The sequence below is a fragment of the Rosa rugosa genome, chromosome 2 (assembly GCF_958449725.1).
Source record: "Rosa rugosa chromosome 2, drRosRugo1.1, whole genome shotgun sequence".
Classification (NCBI taxonomy): Eukaryota; Viridiplantae; Streptophyta; class Magnoliopsida; order Rosales; family Rosaceae; genus Rosa; species Rosa rugosa.
The window spans coordinates 2,697,182-2,725,095 of NC_084821.1; the positions used below are offsets into that span (position 1 = coordinate 2,697,182).

The 27,914-nt window shown below is 37.0% G+C and overlaps 2 protein-coding genes and 1 long non-coding RNA gene across 6 annotated transcripts; 1 reads left to right on the plus strand and 2 right to left on the minus strand.

Annotated features, from left to right (window-relative positions):
- Nucleotides 1-346: 346 nt before the first annotated feature.
- On the plus strand, nt 347-27,908 carry LOC133728131 (spindle assembly checkpoint kinase-like). 4 transcript variants are annotated; one of them, XM_062155541.1, is made up of 12 exons: nt 347-624; nt 718-905; nt 22,189-22,815; nt 22,910-23,059; nt 23,686-23,788; nt 23,958-24,020; nt 24,740-24,897; nt 25,114-25,186; nt 25,293-25,352; nt 26,788-26,898; nt 27,005-27,257; nt 27,405-27,908. In XM_062155541.1, exons 1-11 carry the CDS (start codon nt 433-435, stop codon nt 27,218-27,220), a joined length of 1,941 nt encoding a protein of 646 aa, XP_062011525.1. In that variant the 5' UTR covers nt 347-432; the 3' UTR covers nt 27,221-27,257; nt 27,405-27,908. The 4 variants fall into 4 exon arrangements, with proteins under 4 accessions (XP_062011525.1, XP_062011523.1, XP_062011526.1 ...); XM_062155542.1 differs by having other exon boundaries at nt 348-905; nt 22,189-22,539; nt 22,636-22,815; XM_062155539.1 differs by having other exon boundaries at nt 347-905.
- LOC133728523 (uncharacterized) lies at nt 2,181-2,774 on the minus strand. Its single transcript, XR_009855879.1, has 2 exons — nt 2,597-2,774; nt 2,181-2,378 (listed from the first exon to the last, which is right to left on the minus strand). It is a non-coding gene; the product is annotated as an uncharacterized LOC133728523 (long non-coding RNA).
- LOC133731740 (uncharacterized) lies at nt 9,826-15,422 on the minus strand. The gene is made up of 8 exons (XM_062159152.1): nt 15,045-15,422; nt 14,914-14,962; nt 13,678-13,749; nt 11,128-11,369; nt 10,840-11,043; nt 10,666-10,758; nt 10,367-10,489; nt 9,826-10,038 (listed from the first exon to the last, which is right to left on the minus strand). Exons 4-8 carry the CDS (start codon nt 11,320-11,322, stop codon nt 9,826-9,828), a joined length of 828 nt encoding a protein of 275 aa, XP_062015136.1. The 5' UTR covers nt 11,323-11,369; nt 13,678-13,749; nt 14,914-14,962; nt 15,045-15,422.
- Nucleotides 27,909-27,914: the final 6 nt, after the last annotated feature.

The following is a 27,914-nucleotide window of genomic DNA, read 5'->3' on the forward strand; positions in this document are numbered from 1 at the left end:
GATCCCCTAAAACTAGGAAAGAGGAAAGCATCTTCTAATATACAATAATTTACATGATATATCCATAATAATTTACAACAGAATAGAATATCACGGACAATAAGAGGCTGTCCCAAGTCCCAACTCAGCAACGGAGTCTATCCACAGGCCAATTGCAATTGCTTAATACCCACACTTATCATGCTTTGGAAATAAAGGATAAAAATGTCTCCACAAGAACAGGAATAAATTAAAGTGTGCAAGGAATATAGTTTAAACAGCAACGGCTAGTTGCCCTATATTTAATTGAAGACACGATAAGATCTATGGTTGACAATAAACAAAGACGCCATAACATTTGGGCCATCTGGTATCTGGTGGAGACAATATGCTCATATTAAATAGCCTCTCTTCCTGTTGTTGACATCTCGGTTTTTCTTCTGGTTGTTTTCAATGGCCTCGATCCCTCGAACAACTGAAGCTCGTCGCTGGAAGTATGACGTGTATTTGAGTTACTGGGATCTTGACACTCGAAGGGGTTTTACATCTCATTTATACGGTGGTCTGCAGAGGAGGGGAATTAAAACATTCATGGGTTATCAAGATCTTCAAGTAGGGGATGAGATTTATCCCACTCTCCTAAAGGTAATCGAAGGATCAAGGTTGGCAATTGTTGTTCTGTCCCAAAATTATGCTTCTTCTGCTTGGTGTTTGGATGAACTTACAAAGATTTGTCAGTTCATGGAGGACGGCCACAGAATTCTTCCAGTTTTTTATGATGTCAAGCCTAGTGATGTAAGAAATCAAAATAGGAGTCTTGAAGATGCTTTCACCAAGCATGAGCGATTCGAATCGGAGAAGGTCAAGCAGTGGAGAGATGCTTTAAGAAAAGTGGCCGACTTCGCTGGGTTGGTTCCAAAATACAGGTAAGCCTCATGAGAGTAGCTATATCAATATATTACCGAGAGTAGATATCTCAATATATCATGAGAGTAGTTATATTTGTGCTTATTAAATGGATCCGGCTCCTCCTCTAAAGTGAGGAGCCTGTGAATTTATTTTCAACTTTATAAAATCTGGACTTTATCTAATCTAATTGACACATCACTCTTTCATTAATTTTTAGTTTTTAGTCCAAACCGCGGTTAACTTTCCATTAATTATAGAAAAAAAAAAAAAGTTTGGGATTTCTCGTTTGCATTGATGTTCAACTCCTTGGTTGTCGATTACCTTATCTTACATGATTCGATGTTGTAATCTTTACATAGAGTTTTCTGTAGTTGAAGCCATCTCATTCGCATCCATCTGATCTACTTAATTATTAACAAATGCAATCAAGGCCAAATGAACTTCAATCTCTCGAGTTGGAAAAGACTACAAGACTTAATTAATTATCACTTCCCAACAAACAACCTTAGCCTACTCTAACCTTCGATGGTTCACGATCTCAAGATATAAGAGAAATAAGAGAGTTCAGATTTATTAGCATCCGTTTAAGCTTAAGATGTTGGACAATATGATCCACTACAAAAAAATCGTTTTTTTGCGACGTTAAGAACCCGTCGTAAAAGAGGCAAAAAGCGTCGTAAAAGGTTATTTGCGACGGACTTGCGACGGGGAAAGAAACGTCGTTAAAAAACGCGTCGCAAATAATCGAGCACTTTTTGCGACATGTCACTCGCGTCGCTATTAATTATTTGCGACGGAATTGCGACGGTTGACTTTGCGTCGGTAAAAATTCCGTCGAATTTACTTTTTTTTTTGCGACACCTTTTTGCTACGCGATAGTCCGTCGCAAAATATATATGCGACATGGTTTTGCCACGCTACGGTGCATCGCAAAAGAAATTTGCGACGCTCTTTTGCTACGCGAAGGTCTGTCGTAAAAGATATTTGCGACTCTTTTTTGCCACGTGAAGGTCTGTCGCAAAAAAGATATTTGCGACGCCATATAAATGTCGTTAAAAATGTAATTTTTTTGCGACATCTTTTTGTGACGAATGTTTTCATGTTGCAATTAGTTTTGGCGATACTTATTACCGACAAATGTAAATGTCGTAAATAGTCTTTGCGACACTGGTTATTATAATTTTCCCGTCGCAAGAAGTCTGTGTCTAATTTTTTACAAATGATTTATAATAAATTCAATTTGAGAATTTTAATTGATTTTTTATAACCAAAATAAACTTTAAGATTCATCGCAGTTGAAATGATACAAAAGAGTAATCTATATAATAATTGTATAACAAATGCCTTGAGTCATACAAACTAAAATGTCGCTGCAAATACAGTAGTAGTCAAAATACTAAACAAAATGATCTAGTTTAGAGTAGCATGCTAATTGTAAAATTTATTAACATCTTGTACTTCCAGCATCAACTCCTAGATATTTCTCCAACCTGGAAAAAAGAGAAGAAAACCCATTGATCAATATACTCAGCCAAATAATAAAATTATTTTTGTTATAATGATGATGAATTCGTTTATTTCCAACCTTATAGTTTATCATGAAAGTCAACAGAGATGAAAGCTATAAGTAAAAATAAATAAATAACAAAAGCTATACCCTAGGTATCTTGAAGAAGATAAACAAAAACAAAAAATAATAAAAACATACTTGTTCACTTGTACTTCCACTTGGGTTTACTTGGATACCAACATGAGCCATCAAAAGATTGAGACGATTCGATACATCATCGTACTTTAATTTCATGTCTCCCAATTGAGATTCATGGCTCAATTTAAGATCATCTAGCTTTGTCTGATAGTTCTTTTCCATTTCCTCGTATTTTCTATCCATTGTAAGATCAAATATGGACATAACACATATCATCATAAAGTAATTGATGATTAGCTTAATATCAATCCTAGTTTAACATGGATACAAACAGTAAATCAATACTAGTAACTTAATGAATAGTGTATCAATTCATTAAGGATAGTAATCCATTGCTTAGTCGACAAGAAAGGCTACAAGTTGTGATACATTAGGAATCTAAGAGTGAAACCTAAACCGACAAGGAATGCTTTAATGGGAAGCTTCTTGAGGTTTAAGTCTCATATATATACAGATGAATTGGTCCCTGATTACTACCACGACTATTGCATATTGTTCTGTCCATTGAGAAGCAAGTTGGTAAGTAACAGAAGACCATATTCAGTGATCGTGTTTAGCAGCTGCATAAGATGGAATCCATGACAGTAATTGCAGAAGGTAAGCCTTAAACCTATTATGATTGTTATGCATATGTTGTGAGCATGTAACTATGGTTTTACAATTGGTATCAGAGCATAGGCTCACAAATATGAAAAATCGTTTTAGGGTTTTGAAAAACAAACATAAAATTTTTTAAGAGTTTTTTGCTTTACGGGTCAAGTAATTGATCAGGTTACTGACCAAGTCACTGGTCATGTAACTGGTCAGGTATCTGACCAAGTAAGTAACTGACCAGGTAACTGACCAAGTAACTGGTCAGGTACCTGATCAAAGGTAAGTTACTTAAGTCGATTGCTGCATCTGGTTAAATATAAAATTCACGCTTCCGCTATGATTTTTTAAGCAGCAAATTGGGGAAAAAGCAAAAACAGGTTTTTCTGTGAAAATTGTTTTCGATTCATAGCATGATAATTAAGTTTTGATTGTGCTCAAGAACCCTAGAAGCATTCCCGGCGTGCGTTAGGTTAGAGTAGATGGTGACCGGATGAAATTTACAATTTCTTGATTGTTCTGTGGATTCTTGGAATCGAATCAATTTTGGTTATGCTTGAATATGCATGTTGAATTGATTGATGATATGGTATTGTATCTGTGATTGTGTAAAATTGTATGAAGAACAGAAATCTCCCAGATTTTGTTTACACGTTAAAGTTGACAGATACAAGAGCTTAATTTTCTTACAAGGATGAATCTGGATAGAATGTAAAGTAAAAGAGCTCATATGTTTTGTGGTTTTCTGTTGGCATAAGTGATTATGATGCACAAAGCATCCTTCATTGATGTTGGCAGAAAACATTGATCAGGTACGTGTAACTGGTCAAGTAACTGACCAAGCAACTGACCAAGTAACTATACCTGATCGAGTAACAAAACTGAAATTGTGTTTTGTGTTTTAAAACTATGCTTCAGTTTTATCTTCCAAAGAAGTGGTTAAGTATGGTTTTAGAATACAAAACAGCAGTATGCATGCTTGATGAAAATAAATACGGATACTTAGAAATTTTTCTTCTGTCTAAAGATGTGGATAAATTTCTTTGGATAACTTGTTTTCATTGAACATGGCATATTGATAAAGAACTCCAGGATATTAAGTTTCTGCTCAAAAGTGATGCTTAATATTGTTTTTGTTATGGACTGACATGAATGCAAGTATGGTGTTTAGGTTTTCTGTATGTTCTTGTTTTGGTTGCTTAAAGCTAAATAAAACACAGAAAACTTAAAATTAATTTTCTTTACAAAATTGAGAACTCACTTGAATTTTGTTTTGCTCCTTAGGTAACTCTTACATGAACTTGAACAGTGTCTTGATGTTAACTGGAACCAACTATAGAGCTTGGCTAGATTCTGTAGAGAACTATATGGGAATGCATGAGAACATAGATTATTGTTTCACTGAGGACAAACCTGAAGAGTTAACTGAAAAGAGCACTAAGAAGGAAACTGATCTTTACAAGAAGTGGTATAGATCCAATAGAATGGCTAAGAACCTCATTCGAACCTCTATGTCTAAAACTGTCAGAGGAAGTATTGAAGAGCCCGAGCTAGCATCAGATTTTCTGGAACACATAGGTGCTAAGTTTAAAGAAAGTGAAAAAGCTGAAGCAGCTAGGTTGACTAAAGAGTTTCATGATTTGAAGTACATGGGTTCAGGGGGAGTTAGAGAGCATATTATGAAGATGATCAATATAAATGGCAGACTTAGGGAACTCTTGATGGGGGTTAGGGATGAGCAGGTAGTGCATTATGCACTACATTCCTTGCCGAACAGTTTTAGTCATCTTAGAACCAGTTACAATTCACAAAAGGGAAACTGGACTTTAGATGAACTTATATCCATCTGTGTGGATGAGGAATCTAGGATCAAGGAAGAAAAGGAACCTGCTACGACCATTAACCTTATTGAGAAGCCTAAAAGGAAAAAGCCCCAGAATAAGCTCAAGCCTATCAAAGCCATAACTAAGAGTTCAACAGCTGCAGTGGCCAAGGAAAACAGGCCATTCAGGTTCAAGTGCTACTTTTGCAAAAGAGTAGGACACATGAAAAAGGACTGCACTGGCTATAAGAACTGGTTAGCCAAAAAGGGTAAGATTTTTTCTAATACAGTTTTTTCCTTAGAAATTAATCTTATAAATGTTGAACCACAGTCTTGGTGGATAGATTCAGGCTCACCTATTCATATTACTAATTCTTTGCAGGGATTCATAAGGAGGAGAATCCCAAAAAGTGATGAAGTGAACCTGTGTGTAGGCAATGGCATGAGAGTGGCAGTCAAGGCTATTGGAACCTTAAAGCTCGATTTAGGATTAGGAAAATTATTAGTTCTGGACAATGTTTTTTATGTACCTTCCATGAGAAGGAATTTGGTTTCAGTTTCTCTTTTAGTAAAATCTGGTTGTAGACTTGTTATGGATAGTAATGGAATTCTTATTTCTAAAAATTCTGTTCAAATTGGTTCTGGTGTTATTATGAATGATTATTTACAGTTAAATTGTTCAATGGCTCAACAAGAAATTTTACTTGTTGAAAATAACACCAACAGTACTAGCACTTTAACAGGTGTTAAAAGAACCAAACTAAATGAAAAGTCTGCATTTTTATGGCATAGAAGACTCGGCCATGTTTCAAAAGAGAGACTGAAAATTTTGGTGAAAAACAACATCCTAAATGAACTTGATTTTTCTGATCTAACAGACTGTGTTGAATGCTTTAAGGGAAAAATAACTAATACTAGAAAGAAGACTGCATATAGAAGCCAAAATTTATTAGAACTCATACACACTGATATATGTGGACCATTTAGGCATCAAACTATCTGTGGGAATGTGTATTTTATCACATTCATTGATGACTTTTCTAGATACAGTTATATTTATCTACTTTCAGAAAAGGCACAAGCATTGAAAGCCTTTAAAATTTTTAAGTCTGAGGTAGAAAACCAACTAGAAAAGAAAATCAAAACAGTGAGATCAGATAGAGGGGGTGAGTTCTATGGCAAGTACACTGAATCCGGCCAACAAAAGGGTCCATTTGCCTTGTTTTTGCAAGACAATGGAATTAAAGCTCAATATACAACACCCTATAACCCACAACAGAATGGTGTTGCAGAGAGAAAGAATAGGACTCTTTTGAACATGGTTAGATGTATGATGTGTACAACAGGTTTGCCTAAATTTCTGTGGGGTGAGGCTTTAAAAACTGCAAATTATATTTGCAACAGAACACCTAGTAAAGCTATAGAAAAGACTGCTTTTGAGCTTTGGTGTGGCAGAAAACCTAGTCTTCATCACTGCCATGTTTGGGGATGTCATGCAGAAGCTAGGATTTATAATCCAAGCTTGAATAAACTTGATCCTAAGACAATTAGTTGCTATTTTATAGGTTATCCAGATAAATCTAAAGGCTATAAATTATATTCTGCTTATCATTCACCTAGAATTTTTGAAACACATCAAGTAAAGTTTCTAAGTGAAAAAGTTCACAATACAAACCTTGAGGATTTATCCTCAGATTTTGAGGAAATTGTGTCGGATGAGAATATAAGCGTAGCATTGCCTTTAGAACAAGAAGTAACTGATCAAGTCACTGGTCGAGTAACTGACCAAGTAACTGATCACGTACCTATAACTAGTCAAGCAACTGACCATGTCACTGACCGAGTAACTGTCACTGGACAAGTCACTGACCATGTAACTGGTCAAGTATCTGACCAAGTCACTGGTCGAGTACCTGTAACTAGTCATGTCACTGACCAAGTAACTGGTCAAGTACCTGTCACTGGTCATGTCACTGACCAAGTAACTGACCAAGTAACTGTCACTGGTCAGGTAACTGACCACGTAACTGACAACCCTCAGCCTAGAAGATCACAGAGAGTAAGAAAACCAACTTATGGGGGGGAAGATAGTGACTACATTGTTTATCTGCAAGAAGCAGAAATTGAAATAGATTGTGCAGAGGACAATGATCCAACTACATTTAACCAGGCCATTGAAAGTAGTGAATCTCATCAATGGCAGCTAGCAATGGAAGCAGAAATTAATTCCATGAGTCAAAATGCAGTTTGGGAATTAGTTGAACCTGACCCAAATCAGAAACCTATAGGTTGTAAATGGGTTTTCAAAACCAAAAGAGATGCAAATGGCAATGTAGAGAGACATAAAGCAAGATTAGTTGCCAAGGGTTTTACACAAAAGGAGGGCATTGATTTTACTGAGACCTTTTCTCCAGTTTCTACAAAAGACTCGTTTAGGATAATCATGGCTTTAGTTGCTTATTTTGATATGGAGCTACACCAAATGGATGTTAAGACAGCTTTTTTGAATGGTGAACTAGATGAAGTGATTTATATGAAGCAGCCAGAAGGTTTTGTGCAAGCTGGAAGTGAAAACTTAGTATGCAGGTTAAGAAAATCAATTTATGGCCTTAAACAAGCTTCTAGACAGTGGTACAAGAAATTTGATTCTGTGATTTCTACTTTTGGATTTACAGAGAATCTTGTTGATGAGTGTGTTTACTTGAAGACAGTTGGGAACAATTTTATTTTCCTAGTACTTTATGTCGATGATATACTTTTGGCTAGCAGTAACATTAAACTGCTTAAAGACACCAAAAGCTTTCTGTCAAAGAATTTTGACATGAAAGACTTAGGAGAAGCATCCTATGTACTAGGCATTGAGATTAAAAGAGATAGAGCACATAGACTACTTGGTTTGTCTCAACAGAATTATATTACCAAAGTTTTGAAGAGATTTGGTATGGAGAAGTGTGCAGCAGGAGAAGTTCCCATGTCCAAAGGTGATAAGTTAACCAAGAAGCAGAGTCCTAATAGTGATGTTGAGAAAGAAATTATGGAGTCAAAGCCTTATGCTAGACTTGTAGGAAGTCTCATGTATGCACAAGTCTGCACTAGGCCAGACTTGGCTTTTGCAGTAGGGATTTTATCGAGATTCCAATCTAATCCAGGCCATGAACATTGGGTAGCTGGGAAGAAAGTGTTGAGGTACTTGCAGAAAACAAAGAATCACATGCTAGTTTATAGGCAAGTGGAGGATCTGAAACTCGTTGGATTTTCAGATTCTGATTTCGCAGGGAACTATCCAGACTCCAATAAGTCAACTTGTGGATATGTGTACATGCTAGCAGGAGGTGCAGTTGCTTGGAAAACCATGAAGCAAACACTAGTTTCAACCTCCACCATGCAAGCTGAATTTATTGCAGTATATGAAACTGTGTGTGAAGGACTTTGGATCAGGAATTTCTTGATGCAGACCAAAGTGTTAAGTCACATTGTGGCAGACACACTTGTGATTTATTGTGATAATGAAGCAGCTGTTTTCTTCAGTAAGAACAGTAAAAGGTCAAATAATTCTAAACACATTGATTTAAAGTATTACAGTGTTAGAGAAAGGGTTAAGCATGGTGAGATAGCTGTTTTGAGCATTGACACGAATTCGCAGCTAGCAGACCCCTTCACCAAGGCCTTGTCAGTAGCAGCATTCCAGAAACATATAGCCAGCATTGGAGTTTTAGCTAATCTAGATGCTTAGGTTCAGTATAGAGTTAATCCAGTTGGAGCAATTTAAATTTCTAAGGTTTTTGAGTTCTTGTATTTTTTAGTTGTGATCTTTTGACTTTGTTTATCACAACTTATTTGTAATGACAGATTTTATTATTAATAAATTTTGAGGTATTTTCAGATTCTGGTTATTGCTGCAGTTTTTGTTGAATGTTCTGAAAATTATCGATTTTGTGTTTAAAGTTATACTTGCTATCAGATGGCTTAAATCATGTGAAGCATGATGTTAAGGTTCAAGCAATATTTTTAAGCCATCAGTGTTCAGTGAATTTGCTTGAGTTTCTGGTTTTAGAAACATAAAGTAGGACCTAATATATGTTTACTTGTTGATACACATTAACATATATTGTATCACTTCTGGTTGAACATATGTGGATTGCAGAAGCTTGTGTTAGTGGTTTTGAAACTCTGCATTTTTGTTAAAATGTATACTGTTTCTTGCTCTGCATAAGTAACTGTGATCTGACCATGTTGGAATGGATTTTCGATTTGAGTTTGTTATCTGGCGCGCACTTCAGTAAGTTAAGTAGGTTTTGATGTTCTCTGGTGCAAATCATCGAGCATGATATGTGTGAGTCCAAGGGGGAGATTGTAAGATCAAATATGGACATAACACATATCATCATAAAGTAATTGATGATTAGCTTAATATCAATCCTAGTTTAACATGGATACAAACAGTAAATCAATACTAGTAACTTAATGAATAGTGTATCAATTCATTAAGGATAGTAATCCATTGCTTAGTCGACAAGAAAGGCTACAAGTTGTGATACATTAGGAATCTAAGAGTGAAACCTAAACCGACAAGGAATGCTTTAATGGGAAGCTTCTTGAGGTTTAAGTCTCATATATATACAGATGAATTGGTCCCTGATTACTACCACGACTATTGCATATTGTTCTGTCCATTGAGAAGCAAGTTGGTAAGTAACAGAAGACCATATTCAGTGATCGTGTTTAGCAGCTGCATAAGATGGAATCCATGACAGTAATTGCAGAAGGTAAGCCTTAAACCTATTATGATTGTTATGCATATGTTGTGAGCATGTAACTATGGTTTTACATCCATTTCCTCAATTGTCCTTTTCTCATTAGTCTCATAAGCTTTGGAATTACCAAACACTTGAGATGGAGTCACACCTGTTCCATACATGCGAACACGTCCATGTGCATCTTCTCCCATCACTTTAGTGAATACCTCTTCACGAAAAGTATTATCTTGTTCATCTTCTGGCCTCTCCTCCAAATATTCATTGAATTGACTCTACAAAATATAATTTCATTAAAAAATATAATCACTAAGACCAAAGTTTAATTATAAACATCAGGAAACATAACCAACATAACAAACAAGCCAAAATCCTTCACACAAAAAATGCCGATAATAACTGTTATTCTACCCATCATACCAAGTAGCTTAAAACCAAAGAATTAGAGAACAGAAACCAAAAAAAAAAAAAAGTTTGATAAAGAATTGAAGGTGGTCAAGGACTAAACCAATTAAACAACATACAATTAAAACACAGTGCATAGACGTCTAATATCATACATTATATAAATACAATTATGCAAATTAAATATATTTTTCTTACAATAACAGCAGTAGCCTCCTCATCATGAATTTCAATTGGTTGACCATCATCATCCTTTGTTTTCATTGCTCTTGTTTTGACAAACATGCTGACACGATCTGTTTTCTCTCCATTCTCCATCATCTATAGCCAATAAAAAAGGAAGCAACAACATTTCTTAGTCTGATAATAGAAAATGTGATGATAAACATATTCTCATATACATTACCATATACAAAAGAAATTAGACATATTCAAGTATTCTTAATTATGGCATTGATTCTATATATATGGTACTTTTATTGGGATACTAGACATACCTCTTTTCGTAGTCTAGCAAAAGATTTTCGACCGGTCCTATGAGGGACACCTCCTCCTTGTGCACGGCTAGATTTATTTGTCTCACACATTTCCTACAAAAATACTCATACACCAATACTTAACTCTTTTGTATTGTTTGATCTAAAGTAAATAATTTCAGTTAATCAATTTACCTTTATTTGCGGAAGACCCCAATACTTTACTAATATCTTCCATTGCTCTCCAACAACCTGACTAGGAATGAATGTTAATCGCTGCTCATCCGTTTCATATTTATCATACCATTGTGTCTTGACTCGGCACTTCCAGTCCCTCCATCTACTACCAACAACCTTTAAGCAATGTTGTTTATACTCATCCGGAACATCCGTATTATCCTAACAAAAAATTTATGTATTAATCAAGAATCAAAACAAAATATAAAGATTAGTTTAAAACAGGTAGTAGAAATTTCTTTGTACCTTGACATCTTTCCAAATGGCATCCAAAATATCGTCTGGCATGGCATTCCATGAAGTATATGTTAGAGGAACCTTCTCTCCATCTCGCGCCAAAATTCCAAGTTGTGAACTAAATCCCTTCCCATTTTCACTAATAGGCATCCAGTTAGCATCAAACTCAATATGAATTAGTTTTCCAGTTCCCCACTCAGGCATACCACAAGCAGCACCTCTACCTTTCTTAGCTCTTTGAGTAATTTGACCTGATCCATAGTTATAGTAAACAAAAGACACTTTACTAGTTATACCTACGCCACATAATCAAAATCTATTTGAGCTATCTACTGTATGTTCAAACCCTCTCCTAGTTTCCTTAAGTAATTAATCAACTATTCTGTTCTTTTGTTGGAAAATGGCAGAAAGAACTAGCAGGCGCGCACACTACATCAATTAAGCTTCAAGCTATGTTACAAGTTGATACAAGTTTGGTGTGACATATTTTCTAGCTAATTCTAATGTAAAGAAAAAGAAAAACACATCAAAAATAAAACTTTTTAAAGTTGAACCAACCTGAATCATGTAATTGAGTTGTAACAGGCTCCTCCTGACTAGTTTCAGACACATGATGCTGCGATGTCTCTGATTGAGTAGCTGTAGGTGTCTCCAATTGAACTTCTTGGAAGTAATTGCTGCATCAATATATGGTTATCATGACTCTTGAGACCCGAGATAGTACGTTCTTTTAAGCGAACACGTCGAGATATGTTTGACGCATAGCCATCTGAAAGTTTTACTCTCTTTAAAACTTGTAGAAAGATATCCTTATTGTCCCTATTCATGGAAAAACATGCAGGACATAAATATGCTTTATTAGAACCCCGTTTTGTATGTGAAGCCTAAGTCAGCAGTCAGCTTTTGAGCCTCATAAAAAGAATCTGGTAAGCTTACTCCATCAGGGTAAGAAGATTTTAAAAGCTCCAGCAATAAATCGAGAGACTTGTTTGTCCATCCACAAAGAACTTTCAAGTGTAATAGTCGAACAATGAATGACAGTTTTGTAAACTTTTCACAACCGGGATATAAGGGACATTCTGCATCTTTGAGCAATTTAATAAATTTCGCAGATTCCTCATTTGGTCCCTCAACATTTTCACTTTCTACCGGAAAATCATCACCTAGACCAGGATTTGCAGTGGGAATCCCAATCGCCTCATTAATCATGCCAAACATATCATCAATGAGGACCGAATCAGAGTTAACCCCACTACCTTGGCATGCAGCCGCAGGTCTGGAAGGTTCACCATGTTTATCCCATATTCTATATGTTTCCCAAAATCCGTCTACCAGTATATCCTCTCTTGCTTCCTCCCTAGACTTAAAATAGCGATTGCGACATAGCTTACAAGGACACTTTATCCTTGTTGGATCAACGCTGTTGGCGAATGCAAACTCCAAAAAACTATCAACTCCATCTTCATATTTATGCCAGTCCGTTTCTCGTATATCAATCCAACTCTTATCCATGTTTATTCTCCTACTTGTTATCCAAAAAAAAAATATATATATATATATATTAAGTGTATGTATAAATATATATATATATATGTAGATTTAAAAAACTATCTATCAAACTGGGCATATAAGTTAATTTTATCTCTTGTAATCAATAAGGCCGACTAATACTCATTAATAATTTATGTAACATGCTTTATACACACACACACACATAGAGATATAGGCATTGTAATTTACTGCACACAACCCTAAGAAAATTCTTACTGTAGGAACTAAATTCAGTAAATTATGTTTACATTGCATTGTTAGGAGTACAAAAACTTCAATTTTGTGCAGAGATTTTTTTTAACATATTTATTAATCATTTAACCATAGAAAAACAGAGCAGACCAAACAAAAGCATGGAAAAACAGAGAATTTCGTACATGAAATAGAAAAGATACTTACGATTTTCTCCCAAGAGAATGCTACACCTTCCTTGTTAGTCTTGCAAATGTTCCAATTAAGTACAATACGTATCCTAGACATGTAATTATATTAGTATATGCAAAGTAAAATACACAAACAATTACAATGTGTAGCATGAAAATAAAATGCAGCAAAATGTAGAAACAACAAGCATATGCAACAACTAAACTACTGACTTTTTTTTTTTTCCAAGAATTGCTCTGTGGTTCAATTTTAATGTTATTGTCAATGGACTTTAGATCCCATTTCAGTTTATTATAAGCAAGCAATGGTCAAGTTCCTGATAACCTGTTCCTAAACTAAACTACTGACTTATTTGGAAGTGTTATATGGTAGTACTCAAGCTTTGCTTGATTAAGAATAAGGAAGCATCTAAGCCAAACAAGACAAAGAACAATTTGAAAGAAATGGAAAAAAAGAAAAGAAAAAGAGATCAGATAAAGAAGGTCTATGTTATGTTTATATACATGTATATTTTTTGACCACCAAAGCAGAGCAGCATATCAAATTAAAAAACAACAAACAATGTTGTCATATCATTAGAAAAAAAAAAAGGAACTATAGGCACCTCTTCAATATTAAGAATACCTATCCAAGACCAATCCCAGGAATAATTAGCGATGATAATAGTGCATCAAAGTTGTAACTTTTCTTCTTCACCTAAAAGACCAAAACAAAAAAAAAGAGCTAGATGAATACAACTGTGAGATACCAGATGATGACCATTATATAAGAAAACTAGCTTCAATTGTTCTTCATATATACAACATAGATCAGGTAGATTAATGCAACAACTTATCAATGGTTATTAACAAAACAACTATACAAGAAGACAGAACATAGCAAAAACAAAAGAAAACAAAAACTAAAAAAAAAAAAACAAAAAAAGAAGAAAAGGAGAAACATAACTACTAGCAAAAACATGTCAAGTCTCTACCCTCTTAAGTCTTTAGATACATAGCAGCATAAGGTGAAGAATGCTGCAGCAGCAAAAAAAGAGAAAACCAAAATAGCAGCGAAAGATGAAAAAAGCAGCAGTAGCACTCAAATAATTGATCAGGCCACCCAAATACAAAAGCAACCCAGCAAAGAATAGCTTGGCAGCAAACCAAAGAGGAAAGAACAGCCAGAAAAAGATAAAAATGACATGACATAAACACAGCCACTTAACACGAATATGAATTTCCCTATAGTTGGTTATGTTGCTTTGGTACCAAAGGAATATAGTGCATGAGTGATTGATGTCAGAGGGCATGAAGGCTTTCCCATAACACAAGCATATCTATGGTAGTTCTGCCATCTTTTTTTTTTTTCCTACAGAACTTTTAGTTATCAAAACAAAATCTTTAAGGATGCAAAGAGAGAATGAGCGAAGAAAAGCAAATCGCTGTCGGAGATCAACGGAAACAAGATGCAAGTTCACTGTCAAGATGGACCCAGAAACTTACAAGTATATGTGTAAATCTGAAATCATAACATATGAGGAAAAATCAATGACTCTGCAACTTGCAATGTACTAAAATTGAGGCAGTACGTTCAATGATCATTAAGTGTTGGATGCATCCAGAAACTTAAGACTAACTTTCTCGCATTCAATTTCAGAAGCACAAAATGGGTTCACACATACCAAGTCACTACAAATTGCAATTGGGAATTTACAGCAAACACAAAATTGAATGTCTTCAACAAAGATGAATCACAACCTTCCCCTTTCATAGACGACTCACTAACTAAACCCTCATCAATTCACACTAGAGGAATCACAAAAAGAATACTCACCTAGTTCATAGAAAACAAAAAAAGCGATATATTGAATGACATTACCTGACTGAGACGAACAGAAATCACCAATTTAGGGCAGTGATAGAGAGACCTGAAAGAAAAAGGGGGAAATTAGGGTATAACGAGCAATAATCCTACAATCAATTTAAACCTTCATAAACGCAATAACAAACCTTGCTTGATTCTGTAGTCGTGATAGAAACTGAGGCCGGATTGCTAAGAACCAGCTTTGAACGAGAGAGCGAGAGAAAGAGAGAGTCTTGCCGTCTAGCTAGAGGAGACGGGTTAGGAACTGATTTAGAGAGTCTTGCACGCCGTCTAGCTATAGGAGACGGGATGGGAACTGATTTAGATCGATGTTCAGTTTTTTTTTTGTTTTTTTTTATTGCTGATACGACGTGTTTTGAGTTCCGTCGCAAAACCTCCTTATTTTCTACCTATTTACGACAGTGTGCCCGACGGCATTTAATGGGGGACGCAAATATATTGGCGCCAACTTTGGGCGCTTAATTCCGCCTAAAATTAAAGACTTTTGCGAGGGCCGCGTCTCGCGTCGCAAATAAGCCTTTTTCTTGTAGTGATCGATAACTATACAAGTGCAGATCTCATTTATAATTAGATTGGTTATCCGAGTAAAACACTGATACTCGCAAAGACCAAAGAACTGCTCTGGATCCAATTTGCAGGTCTATTTTTACGTACAGCAGCAACGGTTCTAGGTTAGCATTAAGTAGGTTGAACTCTGGATCCAATTTACAACTTGCAGTAAATTTTGACCTTAAAAGCAAGCAATGTCATAGATGCTATTGGTGAAAGGCTATATTGAAGACGCAAATGTTTATAGTTCTATTCAACCAAGCTCGAAAATTTTGATTTTGGCTTTCGATTGTTTAGAACTTCAATTTTTGGGCAGTTAGATGTGGTAATCGGCAACCAAGGGGTTGAAAGTCTGTGTAACCAATGATAAAATATCGGAAGTCATGAAAATATCGATAGTTAAAAAAAAAAAGATATTTCGATAGAAATATTGAGAAAATATCGAATATCGATGCAAAATTTTGCCAAAATTTTACATAAAAATTGTATAATCAACTAAAATAAGACTCAAAATAAAATATTGGAAAGATGTGAGAATTAATATCGGTGCTTGTGAAAAACGGATCGAGGATATTGAGGATATTTTAGTCCTTGTGTGTAACCAAGTATGAGAAATCTCAAACTGTTTTAGGAAATCAGAAATTGGGAGAGAATAAGCTGTATCTTTCATTGATAATAGGAGCCTCTTTATATAAAGGATTACAAGTATAGAATCTGAGTAACTATGGATCCAATCCATATACATTCACAAACCACTTCGTGAAGAGCAATAATATTTGCATGGTTCGAAGAAGTAGTGACTAGGGTATGTTCTATAGATCTCCAAGATATCGTGGTCTTACCCATGGTGAATTATCAATTTATTACTTCTAGCTCGTAATAGCATAAATATTTATAATTATGGCTTGTATGAAACAGGAAAAAGAACCTTGCATCTTGATTGGCAGACACGTTTTGATATAACCAATTTGGGAATGAACTTTGTGTGGGTCAGAGAGGTACGTACCCAATATCAGCAAAACCTTCCAAAACACTAATGTTGTTTTGGGATGGGGATAGAGAACGCAGGCCAGTGTTGGCGGCATTCCTGGTGTGTGATGAGTCTGAATCCATCATCTTTCTGTAGGGATAGAACAAGCCCATATCAATCGTATATCTCAAGTATCGAAAGATATCTTTTACACCAATCTAATGACGTCGCGTTGGCGCAGAGCTATATCTAACTAACAAGTTCGCAACGAATGAGATGTTTGATCTTGTGCATTGAGCTAAGTACAATAATGATCGAGCCTATTGTACTTAAGTAGGGCACTTCTGCTTCTAGCACATCTTCGTCATCATCCTTTGGACTAAGAGGACCCTTTTTAGGATCAAAACTATAGATGACCATGGGTGTGCTTGAAGGCTTGACCTTGTCAAAATGCTTAAGTATTTATCAACACGATGCTCAAGTTCCAAACCAAGACATAATCGTGTTCTTCCAAGACCCTTCATCTCAAACTCAGATTTCAAGAGTTCAGCAATTTCCCTTAACTCTGTAAGGGTTTCTAATGAAGATCATGTCACCAGCATAAACCGTGACAGAATTCGAAACTTGTCATGGAAATGAGTGGGAATATCCCTTTCCAATCAAGTAGTCACTTTAGTGAGCGTTTCAACCTCATTGCAAACGCGCTCCGTGGTATAAAGCCACTTGACTTAGGTAAATGAAGTCCACCAAGAAACTTCATATATATATTCCGTATCTAGATCCCCATAGAGATACGTAGTGATCACATTCGTAAGCTGCATGTTCAGTTATTCGGAAACTACCAAACTGACAAGGTAGTGGAGTGCAATGACATCTATTACGGGAGAATATGCCTCCTCGTAATCGATTCCAAGGCTTCTTGTGAGAAGCCTTGGGCCTAAAGGCAAGATTACCATATCTTTTTCTCATCATGCTTTCTAATGAAGACCCATTAGTCAATAGGTTTTATGTTAAAATGTGTTGGCATCACTGGCCCTAAAAATCTTTCTCTTCGTTACAGAATCCAACTTAACTTGGATCGCATTTTTCCATTTAGACCAATTCTATATTGATATTCATTCATCAACAGAGCGTGGTTCGATATCATCGGACTCAACAAACTCATGTTGTATGAAATGTGCAAATACATCGTCAATCATGATGAAGTTTCTATCCCACGTCTCATGTACACTAGTGTAATTTTTGTAGAGCTCTATTTTCTCAAGAATAGGTTTTGATGTTTAGGTGTCTCCCAACGATAATCTTAAGCCGGAACATTATCATGAGATGGATTTTGAGTATCGATGATCAAAGGATTGAGTGGTGCCAAAGTATCCTTCGAACCCACAGGCCTCCCACGCATCCTAGCTGAGGCCATGACCTGTGAAGCCAGAGTGTCACTCTCTATGGCGTTGGTGTCATGCCTACCTCTGTGTAGGGTGGCACTACGTCCTTTCATAGGTAAGGACGTCCATCCTTGTAGGCATGTTTGCAGCAGATATATTTGATCTCGACACTTTAGGGGGGGGGGTTCGAGATGAGATGTTGCAATCACAAATCCAACGTATTTGCCCATTCGTCTGTGAAGACCCATCCAGTGCGCTATAGAGTCGCAAGAGGCACATAAATGGCACACTCAAATATGCGTAAGTACCAGATACTTGTACCCAGTCACTAGCTATAAAGCAGAGATAGATTGAGTGGCGGCGGGTCATAGACGAATTGTCATAGCTGCATACGATATTGCATCACCCCAAGCGGATATAGGGAGATTGGTGCGTATTACCAATGTCCGAGCTACCATCATAGTCATTTCCGCGAGACCATTTGGGTGTGTACATGGGAATATGAGGTCCAACATCAGTCCCAGTGATATGCAATAATCATCGAAAGTCTTCGATGTAAACTCTCTGTCATTGTCAAGTCCAATTGATTGAATGGGATGATCCAGGGAGTGAGTCTGTCGCCATATGATATGTGCTAGGAGTGTAGTATAAGCAGCATTATAAATGGACAATGGTACAACATGTGACCAGCGTGTTTGCGTGTCAACCAATATCATGAAATATTTAAATGTTCGCAAGTTGGTTGAATGGATCCACAGAATCTCCCTGGATTTTATGTAAGAACAAAATTAGTATTTTCATATCCTTTGCGTAGGAAGGTCTTAGTCTTAATTTCCCTAAGGAACGGGCTTTGTAGAACGAGCGAGGGACCTTAGAAGTAACCAATGAGGATTTTGGTTGGACTAGAGCGTCTGAAACGTTATTGGAAGCAAAGTTGGTGATTGCAGCGTCACCTGGGGCGCCATCACCATGATGGACGTCATCCATGGTGTCATGGATACGGACTGCGCCAGCCCTAGGCTGGTGGTGGACGACGGCGGCACCAAAGGCAGCGGCGGCGATCACACTTAGTCCAGGAATCAACCTTTGATTCGTGCTTCAGTACACTCGAAAGAATGGATGTCCGTGTGAAGTATTTCGTAAACGGATCATCATATCATGACTAGGATGACCTATCTTTTCATGACAAAGTCAATATCTGTCTAAATCCAAGAGATCTTCTCTGATAACTTTATCGGATTTAATAGCTCGAATAGTGACATAAAATCCACTCGAGAGACCCATAAGTTTCCCTAAGATGTGCCTTTATTCGCAATCATTAGAGGTAGTGCAAATGAACTCTTTTCCGCTCTCTATATGCATTTCCGCATGGAATCCGTTGATCGAATAGCTCAATAGGGTTTGATTTTCCCTAGGAGCGTAGAAAGTTTTTGTGACAGTAATCAAGGTGCTATTTGGCAAGACGAATTTGGGCAATTCCATGTCCTTGAACTAATCCTGATGGCCCAGCCATCGTAGTCACAAAGTAATATGCTCAGAATTAAAATGGAGTCATAATGAACAGATCTCGAAATTTTGTTCATAAGCCAATGGAGTACATCATTGTTTCTTGACCATTAAGAGAATCTAATCCAAATACTAGCTAATGCAAAAAAATGGTAGTCATTTGACTTCTTTCGGTAACTCCAAAATAAATATGACTAGGTGAGTAGAGAGATGTCGGTGGAGCAAAACTCGCTTAAGTACTACTTATCTCAAAACATTCCTAGACATCATACTAACTTTGGATGAGCCTAGTTGAAGAAAAACTAAACCATTGGCATTTAGTACAAAATATATGGCAACTGCTTATTACATCTCATGGAAAAATAAAGACCTAAAGACCTAAACAAAATTGGTGATGGATTGATCCTAGCCAGATTTGAAGTCTTCAACCCTTAACTCAATATCATCTTCTTGATCTTCTTATTCCACATAGTGAGCTTCTCTTGCTTCACAATATGCTTTGCAGGCGGTGGCAATACTCTCACAAGCTCTACAAATGTGTGCCTAATGACCGGATGCTCCACATCGAGAACATACATCACTGTACTCAGACTCCTTTGATTGAGGCGCTTTGAAAGTGTCATAAGGATGGCTCTTAGTGTTGGTGGCTCCACCAACATGGCCAGAGGTGTTGCCTCCCTATCTCTTTCCACGTTGACCTTTTCGGTTCCGTGTCTGCCTATTTTGGCAGTTACCTTCATTCTTAGAGCGAGAATATAGACCAGAACATCCAGAATTGTCCCTAGATTTAGGGTTTCGCTCTTAGGGCCTCCCTTAGGGGCGTGACTATAATTGGACTCCTGAATATGCTCTGTTCCTATGGGTTTCGAATTATAGTTCTTCACAAGGATGTTATCATGCTTTTTAGTGACATTCATGGCTCCAATTAGCTCATGAAACCTTGTGATCTGTGATGCAGTAACATCGATTCGATAGTTCTTAGCAACCATAAAAGTAGAGACGGGGAATGTAGAGAGAGTCCTCTCAATCAACCTCGCATCTGTGATATCTTTTCCACATAATGTGAAATGCTTCCGAGTTGTAGTCAAGAACAAACTTAAAATCACAGAAGCGGAGAATGTACCATCTCACTTCTAAGTCAAGAAGCAGGGAGTCACGAATGTTGCCAAAGCGCTATTTGAGTGAGACCCACAGCCTTCTGGGGTCTTCTTTATTTAGATACTCATATTGGAGCGAATCATCCATATGGCGAGTCATTAGGATGACGGCTTTCGCCTTTTTTGCCTTCAATGTTGCTCTATTTGCTTCCAAAGCTTGAGCTTGCTCAACGGTTAGCACATCCTGGCTAGGCTCAAGAATCCTTTCCAGGATTCCTTGGGCCTTGAGATGCTGGCCAATATCATGAACCCACTTGTGATATCTAGAGCCAGTTGTTCCCAATAGAGCAAAGTCCAGTTTGTTTAGGTTACTCATCCTGAAAGAGAACAAGAAAAAATGGTTAGTTTTGGAGCAAAAAGGGCCATGAAAACAACTAAAAATTTATGAGCATAGTTGCTCCCAAGAATTGAGAATTTCTGAGCGTAATCGCTCCCAAAAAATTAGGAATTTCTTAGCATAGTTGCTCCCAAGAAATTTGATTCCAAGAGGTATTAGATTAGATCGAAACAATGATGTGTGTGGTCGATCGTATCTTCTTAACAAACTCTAGTTTAGAGGTCTTAACAAGCTCCAAGCTTGGAGATAGCACGAACCCCCATAGTTCGGCTTAGGTTTCCCCATGAAAGAAGAAAGGGAGGTACGTAGAAGAAGGGAGGTTGCAAGTCCCCGAGAAAAGAAAAGAAATTAAAAATACTGAAAGCAGGAACATTTAATAAAAAAATACCTGAAAATAGATCGCTGGAAAAGTTGCCAGAAAAGTCATCGGAAAATGGTTGGTGGTGGCCGGAGGTTGGCTGGAGGCTTGCTGGCAGTGAGGTTAACGCTGCTGTGTGAGTGCATGTGCGCTGGTGAGGCTATCTGCTGGTGCTGGCGAGGCTAACGCTGTGGGTGCGGGGGCTGCTGTCGAGGCGAGACTAATCTGCACTAGGGGGGTCGGCGAAGGCAAGCGGGGCTGGCGAGGCTAACAGCAGGCACATGGGTGCGCGAAGACAGGGCAGGCGAGGCTAGAGAAGAGAGGCTAGCCGGCAGGGCAGAGGGGGCGCGCGGAGGCAGGCGAGGCTAGTGTAAAGAGGCTAACCAAGCGAGGCTAACCCGAGTGGTTCAGGTTTTCCGACGGCCGGTTCGGGGCTTTTCCGGCCGATTCTGGGGGATCCGCCAGAGGTTCTGTACTCCTGGGATCGAGGACTTTGAGGTGTGCGGCGGAGGTAGCTTGGGTTTAAAGGCTACGATTTTAGGGTTTCAGGGTTAGAGCTTCGTGCTGATAACGTGTTTTAAGAAATCAGAAATTGGGAGAGAATAAGATGTGTCTTTCATTGATAATAGGAGCCTCTTTATATAGACGATTACAAGCATGAAATCTGAGTCTTATAAGGAAACTAAATCGTACAATGGTTAGGATATCGAATATCTTTCGAGAATATCTGTAAGACTAACTCTATTACAACTTGGACAAGTAACTAGGGTTTGAGCTAGACACACAATTCATATATAAACACAAACCCTTTTTTTTTTCCCTATAATTAACAGAAAGTTAACCGGATGGAAGAGTGATGTGTCAATTTTCATGACCACTAGATTATATAGAGATTCTAGATTTTAAGAAATTAAACTAAAATAACAAACTACTCACTTTAGAAGAGCCGGACCCCTTATTTTAGTAATATAGCTGACCATTATTTGACCCTTAATTCATCCTTGTAGGACTGAGCGAGATCTTGTCGAAGCTACTGTGGAATTTGTGTACAGTAAACTACAACACGTTGTGGAAATCAACACTGGAGATTTTGAAGCAACAAGGCAAGCCACTACTGAAATTGAACCTGCAATCTGTCGACAAACTGCTGCATCTCTTCCTTCATCAACTGAATCATCATCAACAGCTGGTCAGTGGAAGTATGACGTGTATTTGAGTTTCTTGGGTGCAGATACTCGAAACAGTTTTACAGATCATTTATACTATGGGCTGCAACATAGTGGACTCTCAATGAATCAACATCTTGAACGAGAGCAGCCCATTTCTCCCTCTCTCGTGGAGGCAATTGAAGAATCAAGGTTTGCAATCGTTGTTATGTCGAAAAGCTATGTTCATTATACTTGGTGTTTGGAGGAACTTACAAAGATCTGTGAGTGCATGAAAAACCAAAACAGAATTCTTCCAATTTTTTATAATGTGGCAAACGTTGATGTACGGTACTGCAAGACGAGTTTCGAAAAAGCTTTCCAAGAGCATGAAAGCTCTGGGCGACACACATCAGACAAGATAAAGGGCTGGAAAGATGCTTCAAACCATGTAGTCAGTCTCTGCGGGTGGCAGACAAAGAATTATAAGCAAGTATCATGATGAGATTATCTATTTCAATATCTAAAAGTTATGCGCATAGCTTTTGTATTTATTTGACCCTTGTTTCTTCCTTACTTGTAGGACTGATAGAGAACTTGTGGAGACAATTGTGGATTTTGTGTGCCGTCAAGTAAAACCTAGTGAAATTGGGTTTACAATCTCTACTAATTGGAAAAAGGGTCATCTTCTCGGCAGCGGCTCCTTCGGGTCTGTGTATGAAGGAATTTCTGAGTAAGTGCTGCTCAAAACTCATTTTAGCAGCTTAATTGTGAATGCTCAATCTTGTAGATGTCTTAAAATTCATTATCTTGCATTGCTTGAGGTCGGACTTGTTCAATTGTATATTGATCTCGTTTCTCTAGTTCACAGTTATCTCTACATTTAGAATTAGGTGGATTGAATGGTAAACCCATGCCTGTGAAGGGCCGTAACTTTAATACGTGATGCGATATAACCAGTATTTTAGGGTGAATTGTTTCAAAATTCAATTGGACTTGGTGATATAGTGATGAAAAGACCAGCTCTGCTCAGTGTGAAGAGGAAGTTTAAACCTTCCATGCTCGAGCTAGGCTCGTTATGAGACTATTGAACCATTGTACGTGGTATCTCTTATCTTTTAATAGGGGAGTGAGGACGCCTATCCACTTGTTCCTTTTATTTTTGCAACTTCTGCAGTATCATTACTTCCATGGATAAACTCCTTGTTCCCTTATGGCCTTATGAAAAATTTATAACTGTATTAAAGTGAACTTTTCTTTGTTTCCAATGCACTTAGATATTGACAAATTTTCTCATATAATGTTTATTAAAACAGTGGTTCCACGTTTTCATATTTTCTTTAGCTCTGATATTTTCAGGATCTTTGTTGATATGATCTTGCTCTCTTTCAGTGGCGGATGCTTCATTGCTGTCAAGGAAGTTTCCTTGCTTGATCAAGGAAAAGTTTCTCAACTTGAACAGGTGACATTGTCTTGTATTTCTTGTTATGTCCTGAAATTGCATGTCCCTGATATTAACTATTAAGTAATTGACTTAGTGATCGTATACCGGTAGAGTCTACCTCGTTTTTTGTTCCTAGCTGAGATGCTCTTCTTCTCATTGTCTGTTTTTGTTTTTGTTTTTCTTCCAGGAGATTGCTCTTCTGAGTCAATGTAAACATGAGAACATAGTTCAGTATTATGGCACACAAAAGGTACTCATTATTCTATAGTCTATTCCCATCGATAGTTATTTAGCTATGCTATGAACTTTTCTACAATAGCAAGTACTCATGGATTTCCAAAATTCCGTTCATGATATGATATTGCTACTTTGCTACAGATTCATGTAATGATATGTAGATGCTTACTTTTATTTGAAACTTATTGACATGACATTGATGACATTCCTTTAATGTATAGACTAGAGTATGGAAAAATCACAAACAGAGGTATATTTTGCCTTTCTGTCACAGGATTAATTTTATGCAGTTAGCATTTTTGTTTAATTTCTTTTTTCTCACATACAAACTCACCGTAGATAATTGTAATACGAAATAATTACAAACAGAGTTATATTTTGCCTTTCTGTCACATGATTTATTTTATGCAGTTAGCATCTTTGTTTAATTTCTTTTTTTCTCACATACAAACTCACTGTGGATAATTGTAAACATGCTTGTCCACACTGTTATGCATTTATTTGAGGGGTTACCTTATCATCTAGTGTCCATACTATATGATACTTCTGTTTGAGTCCAATAGTATGAGGAACTCGTTGCATCAATACTAGTAGCCTAGTAGGTGTAATTGTGCAGCAGTTAAGCCGTTTATTGATTCAGTATTAATTTTTCATATATAGCTCTTATACCTGTGAATCCACTTATTTGTGAGCACCGTTATATTATTTACATTTTCTGATTGGTCTTTGCAGGATGAATCAAAGCTCTACATCTTTCTGGAACTTGTAACCAAAGGCTCCCTTCAAAAGCTATATCAAACGTACCCTCTTACAGATTTGCATGTCTCTGTATACACTAGACAGATCTTGCAAGGTCTGAAGTATCTTCACGGCCAAAATGTGATTCACAGGTAACTCAGGTGACATATGTATATTTATGTGAAAATTATGGTTTTGGCGGTATTGATCTCAGAAGATTCTGAAGTCCCACCAATGAGCCATTTTCATGTGAGGATTCATTCCAAAAAACTGAGAAAACAAATTGGCACACCATCACAATGTTCCTGATCATCCTTTACCTTGTAATTTTGGGTACATATTCTCATCTTTTTGTTTCTTGCATTCAGGGACATTAAATGCGCAAATATTTTGGTGCATGCTAATGGATCTGTGAAGCTTGCAGACTTTGGCTTGGCAAAGGTTTGTCTTCAATTCCCCAAATTCAATTGTATTTTATTGTTTTCAGTAGTTTCCACACGGTTGTGAATTATTTCTCTTTATACTGTGTGTTGCGTCCTCTTTCCAGACTATCAAAATGAACGATATAATATCTTGCCGAGGAACTGCAAACTGGATGGCCCCTGAGGTTTGCCTTTGCACTTTAGAATTTAAAATTTTGTATTAGTTTGTGTGCTTAAGAGCTCTGTTATTGGAGGACATGCCTATAATACTTCCAAATCAATCACTCGTGTCTTATTCTAGTTCCATCACTGATAAATTTACTGATCCTTGTAGGATGACTTTCACGAACGATTCTTGCTTCTTGAACTCTGACAGAATTGTTGTTAGTTGCTTTGGTTAGGCTGTTGGATTCTAAATATACCATTTATTAGAAACAGAGGATATTGGTAAATAATTGGCCGGAGGAATCAGTAAAGTGATATAACTTATTATATTCTATTCTACCAGAACACAAAAACAAAGTTGAAATACAAGAAGATAGGAATTATAAGGTGGGCAATGTAATGACACGTATTAATTAGTCTATCCGATTTTGCCTAGGTAACTTGGTTTATTGTTCTAATCTAAACTATACCACCATTTGTAACTATGATACAGTATATGCATCAGTGCTGGCCCTTGGCTAATGTATAGCTTTCTGAATTATGTTGATTCCCCCTCTCTTGGTGGGCTTATTTCAGAATGTCTACATGTTTATTTATTTTATAATTACAATAAAGAGAAGGAAAAGTATGAAAGGGAAATAAGAAAGGTGAAAAGGAGAGGAAGGAGGATGCATAAAACTAAAACTATAATTTTTTTAAAATTGTTTTTAGTCTGTAAGTAAATTTTAATGTATCTTCTCTCTGTTCCACTTTCCCTCTTCTTACTGTATCTCTTTCTTTATTGTTTTTAAGAAAAGAAGAAAACATTAGATAACAGAGCCAAACTGTTTCTGATTAGATAATTAATTCTTTCTCCAGAACACAGCCAGCCAGATACATTGCACTATTATGTAGTTTCATTAGATTGTGTTAATTCTGCTTAGTTAACTCGTCCCAAGAGCATATTGAAAGAAATTGGGTTAAGTTCAGAAAGTAATTATGATAGTTAACAGTGTTAGTTAAGATGGTCATTTCAGAATCAACAGTAAATTTAGTTCTTTATGCTTGTGGCAATGATTGCTCAAGTACCAAGGAGATTATTTGTTGGCGCAACAATTGTTTCGCATCGTGTGTTTGTTTGAACCTTTATTTTCTCCCCAATGACTTTCCGTAGCTTTTATTTAAGGCTAGATAGCTTTATAGGCTGATGGATGTTTGTGATTGATGGGGATGGGATTTTGGTTGTAGGTATCTTGCAATCTGAATCTTGCCAGCTTCTATTTTTCCTTTGTATCATATGAATTATCTTTTTCTAGCATTTAGGTGATGTCTTGGCTTTTGCAAATTTGAAAAGGTGCAAGATACTAGCTTATACATTACCAGTTTATTGACCAAGAGGTTGCGTATGATAATTCTATCCTGTAGTACGTTGTGTCCACTTTTTTAGGATTTTTTAGCCAAGCCATTATTGTGCAGGTTGTTGAACCTGAAAATCCAGGTTATGGCCTTCCAGCTGATATATGGAGTCTTGGATGTACTGTGTTGGAGATGTTAACTAGGATGGTTCCATACCCTAATCTCGAATGGGTTTGTGCCATTTTCATTAGACTCTTTATGGTTCAGAATGACTAGACTATTTATCTCTTCAACCTCTATTTTGTTGGGATAACATTATCTCTTCTTCTTTAAACAGATGGCGGCATTATGGAAAATTATGAAGGGGGAGCCCCCTCTGGTTCCTGATTCTCTTTCAAGGGAGGCACAAGATTTTATCCATCTATGCTTACAAGTTGAGCCAGATAATCGTCCCACTGCTGCTCAGCTTTTAAAACATCCATTTGTAAATAAGCCCCTTCCTCCCACGTCTTCTGGATCAGTATCTCCTTACAATCACCACAGGCAGAGTTGAAAAGATTTATTCAGCTATAAGTTGTGATGGTAATAAGGTAAATTCCACTGATTCACTGCTTCATAGTGCTCATATCTGCACTCACAACTTCCATGAAAGCGATCAAAAAACAATACTTTCACCTATTTAAAGAAGAAAAAGAAAATGTATAATCCACTGCTTATAACTTTGCTTTTGATACCAGCTCTATTCAACCCAAAGAAGCAGGCTGACAACTCATCCATGTTCTATAATTTGCTTTGGAATCCTGTGTTCGGCCACCAAATCTTGGCTTACTCTAGTAGAGTGCATGCTTGACTGCTTGTTATAACTTCAGTGATTTTCAAGGTCTATGCCAGATCTGGCAATGGGTTATACGACTTTAGAAGAACAAGCATCCTTCCGCAGGTGCCTGCTCTGAAAATCATCTTGCACGTAGAGCAATCCCACTAATTATTTCACCATCATTTCTGTTGTAGAAATATGATTTATTGATGTTCGATTAGTGTTTGGCGTTTCATGTCTTCCCCTCTGTTCCAAATGAAGATATTTAGCGGGTGAGAGATTGTATGGGCAAGTTGTGGTAGATAGTTTTGTTAGTATTGGAAAATAATTCCGATTTGTATAGATCTGTTTCTGACAGTGTCATAGTTGGCATGCATTCATAATGTACTTAAAATTAATGGCCGAAGCAGTTTCGTAAAATTAATAGAGT